Source organism: Sinocyclocheilus anshuiensis, unplaced genomic scaffold (genome assembly GCF_001515605.1).
Source record: "Sinocyclocheilus anshuiensis isolate Anshui unplaced genomic scaffold, SAMN03320099.WGS_v1.1 scaffold300, whole genome shotgun sequence".
NCBI classification, from domain to species: Eukaryota; Metazoa; Chordata; class Actinopteri; order Cypriniformes; family Cyprinidae; genus Sinocyclocheilus; species Sinocyclocheilus anshuiensis.
The window spans coordinates 2053298-2056689 of record NW_015557379.1 but is presented as its reverse complement, the minus strand read 5'-3'; the positions used below and the strand labels follow the sequence as shown (position 1 = coordinate 2056689).

The 3392-nt window shown below is 36.6% G+C and overlaps 1 protein-coding gene across 5 annotated transcripts in view; it reads right to left on the bottom strand.

Moving 5' to 3' along the window:
* Window positions 1–3392, bottom strand: part of LOC107679194 (AN1-type zinc finger protein 3-like) — a 31172-nt gene that overhangs the window by 16291 nt on the left and 11489 nt on the right. For 4 of the 5 annotated variants that reach the window (XR_001633016.1, XM_016474710.1, XM_016474714.1 and 1 more), the window contains exons 2-4: window positions 1268–1308; window positions 995–1174; window positions 506–571 (exon numbers count right to left, since the gene is read on the bottom strand). Coding sequence is in view for 4 of the 5 variants with exons in the window: in XM_016474710.1 (XP_016330196.1) it covers window positions 506–571; window positions 995–1174; window positions 1268–1308 (287 nt within the window). In the remaining variant the exon portion in view is untranslated. The remainder of the gene's footprint in view (window positions 1–505; window positions 572–994; window positions 1175–1267; window positions 1309–3392) is intronic. The other variant, XM_016474712.1, reaches the window with a different exon arrangement.

The window sequence follows — 3392 nt, the reverse complement described above, 5'->3', positions numbered from 1 at the left end:
ATATACACACATACCATACCACATACCACCCAGTCTTATGAAATGGGTATAATGCAGCATGGTTTGACCAGAGCTTCAACTCTATTGATTTATCTCCCTCTGACCTTGGTTAGTCAGTGTAAACCAGAGCTTTCAGTGGTTTTACAACTTTAAAACTGTTCTTTCTTGTGGGTGGAGAGGTGGTAAGGAATGTGTAAAGTAATGATGCATCATAATTCTACAATGACTCAAAAAAATTAAATCTTGACAAATGGATTTTTAAATTAACTGAATTATGTTCTCTAAAACAAAATAGTAGGACAAATGGTACAACAAAACATTCCAGATGAAGATAACTTTTGTGCAGTTTGTAACACCTGATTACCTTCAAACAGCTGCTTTGAGTCTTTATAACCACATTTGTATGCTGCTGTACATTTACAACTCAGTTCCTCAGCGGTGTGATGTGCTAGACTATTAAAAGCTGTCAGACACACACATACACAAGAGCGGTGGTGAGGTGTACCTGAGTCGCAGGGTCGTTTTGTAGGAGTGGATAGCGTGCCGCGAGCTGTGTCTGTACTGGAGACTTCTGGGAGAGAGAATGATAGAAGATTTAAATTTGTGCATTTGGCAAACGCATTTATCCGAAGCGACGTACATTGCATTTATCAGTTCATGCATTCCCTGGAAATCAAACCCATGACCTTGGCGTTGCTATTTTGGAGCGTTTTACCCACAGTTTGAGAACCCACTAGTCTACATCTCTAAGGTTTCAGACTTTCTGGTTGTCCTCAACTCATATTTTGGCATTTGACATTCCCAAAAGTTAATAAACAAACACGTTATAATACACTCGTGGATCTTTTTCATCTGCAGTATTATGTGTCAGTGGTCTATCATTCTCTATGACTGCTGTGTGATATTAAAATGATTAGAGCCCATCTGAGACTAGATGCGATGAGCGCTGAAATATCATCTCCTTTATTAGAAGACAGAATATGTGTGTCCTCACCGTCCTGTGCAGGAAGAGGTGTGGCTTCTGTCGAGGGCTCTTCAGAGCTGGCTGGCTTTGAGGACAGGGTTTGGCTACTGCTGCTGCTCGCCTCGTTACAGAAGACTGCTGATTGGCTATTGCTTGAGCTGGGGGCGGGCTCTGGAGTGCAGTCCTCATCTGGCTGTTTCTTTTGTATGTCTGATGGAGACAACAGCGAGCGTGAGAGTCTCTCAGACGCACTGATTCAAGTATAATCGTAATTATATAGACCATGTGATGAAAGTATCTTACCAGCAAAACATCTGGAGCAAAGGTTCATGGTTTTGCTGGACCTGGAAAGAGAAAAGAAGACAAAAGGAAATATTCCTTTTAATATCTGTATAGAGGAAATGTACATCTCTTTATGGAATGACCATCATAACACCAAAATATTAGTAGTTGAATCCAATACTAATGATGTTTCACGATTCTTGATACAGATTTTAATACCACAGCAAAACCTAATGTGCTGTGGAATTCCTTTATTTAGAAAACATATTAATTTATTAATGTACTAAATTTAAAAATGAGATGAAATAACGAGATAAAATTTAGAAATTATATATATATATATATATATATATATATATATATATAATATACACACACATATATATTACACATGCACACATATTTAGATCATAAAGGAAAACACTCAAGCAGTGAACTGTATATATATTATACTTGTATTCAATATTGAATATTTTTTAAATTGAAATAAAATGGGTTGTACAAAATTACTCGGGTAAATAGGCTATAAAAACAGAACAATGACAAATTAAAAGGTTCCCATATTTTATTTTATTCAATGCATTTCCTACATGACCCCCCACCCTCCAGTTGTTTGTGATTACTGGATAAAAAATATGTTTATAAGTGAATTGGATTCAGAAATACACATTGTTTTTTGTGATTCTGAACCGATTCATTTGACTCAAAGAAAAGACCTCAAAAAGTCGCGAAAGAACAATAAGCTCACACAACAAACAACACTATGGCTTGCGGTCAAGTTTTACTCTACACAAGAGCAATCCCTATTTAATGAGATATTTTAGTGGGGACATTTGAAAAACAAATCTAAATTGTTTGCAGTGTGAACAAAGCCTCAGACGCCTCTTTAGTGGAGAGCTCTTCACTGTTCTTTACCTGCAGGCTGAGGGTGGTGACATATCAAACACCTTATTTACACACACGCAAACAGCTATTGCACTTCCTGCATGTGCCTCAAAAGTCTCTCTCAGAATGACACAGGTGAGCAATGAAAACAACATCAACAGACCTTCTTCAGCACAATCAAGAGCAATCATAATCAGAGCCCAATCAAGGAGGCGGAAGGAAGCATGGGGAGAGAGCAGGACATTGTGGGTAGGAATAATGCATATTAAGAAGATGAGCATGAAGAGCACATCATTACATGAACACACCGAAGGAGTAGCCATGTGTGTATGAGCAATAAAAATGTGTTATTGACAGTGCTGCTGATTGAGTAACATATATGATGGTTGTCCTTAAAATAAGCTGAAATGGTTAAATCTGTCAAAACACAACAGGTGCCTCCTGGGCAGTATGACTGGCTGATCAATGCTATAATGCCCACCTACTGAAACTCATCCACAAATCAGCTCAAATAGATCACACTTGTGGAAGAATCAAGTAATTACAGAAATAACAACTCAACCAATTCAACTCGTCACCACCACTTTCGATCAAATCCAAAATGTAACGAACATAAGAACCAGTGAATGGGTTCATTTTGAGCAGCTATTTGGAACGATTAAATAAAGCAACACTCCATACTTGCGACTTTCATTACCCTTGCCATGTTTACCAAGGATTTGCTGGCTAATGATCTAAAAAGAAGGTGATTATCAGTAATTAAAGCTATATAATGACAGCTAGTAGTAACAAAAAAGATACTTGCTACTAAATTATGTAGCTATTGAGTAGATGATTGCATAAAAAGCAAGTAAAAAAGTTGTTTTAAAATAGATAAAAGTATCTTATGTTAGCAAAATTAATTGTAAAATTTGTAAATGATAGCATAAAAGTAGGGGTTTGAATCACTCTTAGCTAAAGAGATCTGATATATCTGGAGAAATCAATATATTTTTTTTAAACCAATCACAAGCACAAATAGCATGTGTAGGGCCCTATAAAATCATTTACTGTTTTCCTAAATTTTAGGGGTGTAACGTTTCACTCATTTTCTCGATGCATAGATTACAAATAGGGGTGCTCTGATCATGATTTTTGAGGCCGATCACAGAAAGCAGTATCTGCCGATACCGATTACCAATACCGATCTTTTTAAGCCTTCTTTTTATAATTTATAACTATTTATAGTGATACTTCAATCAGGATTTTTAGACATTTCACA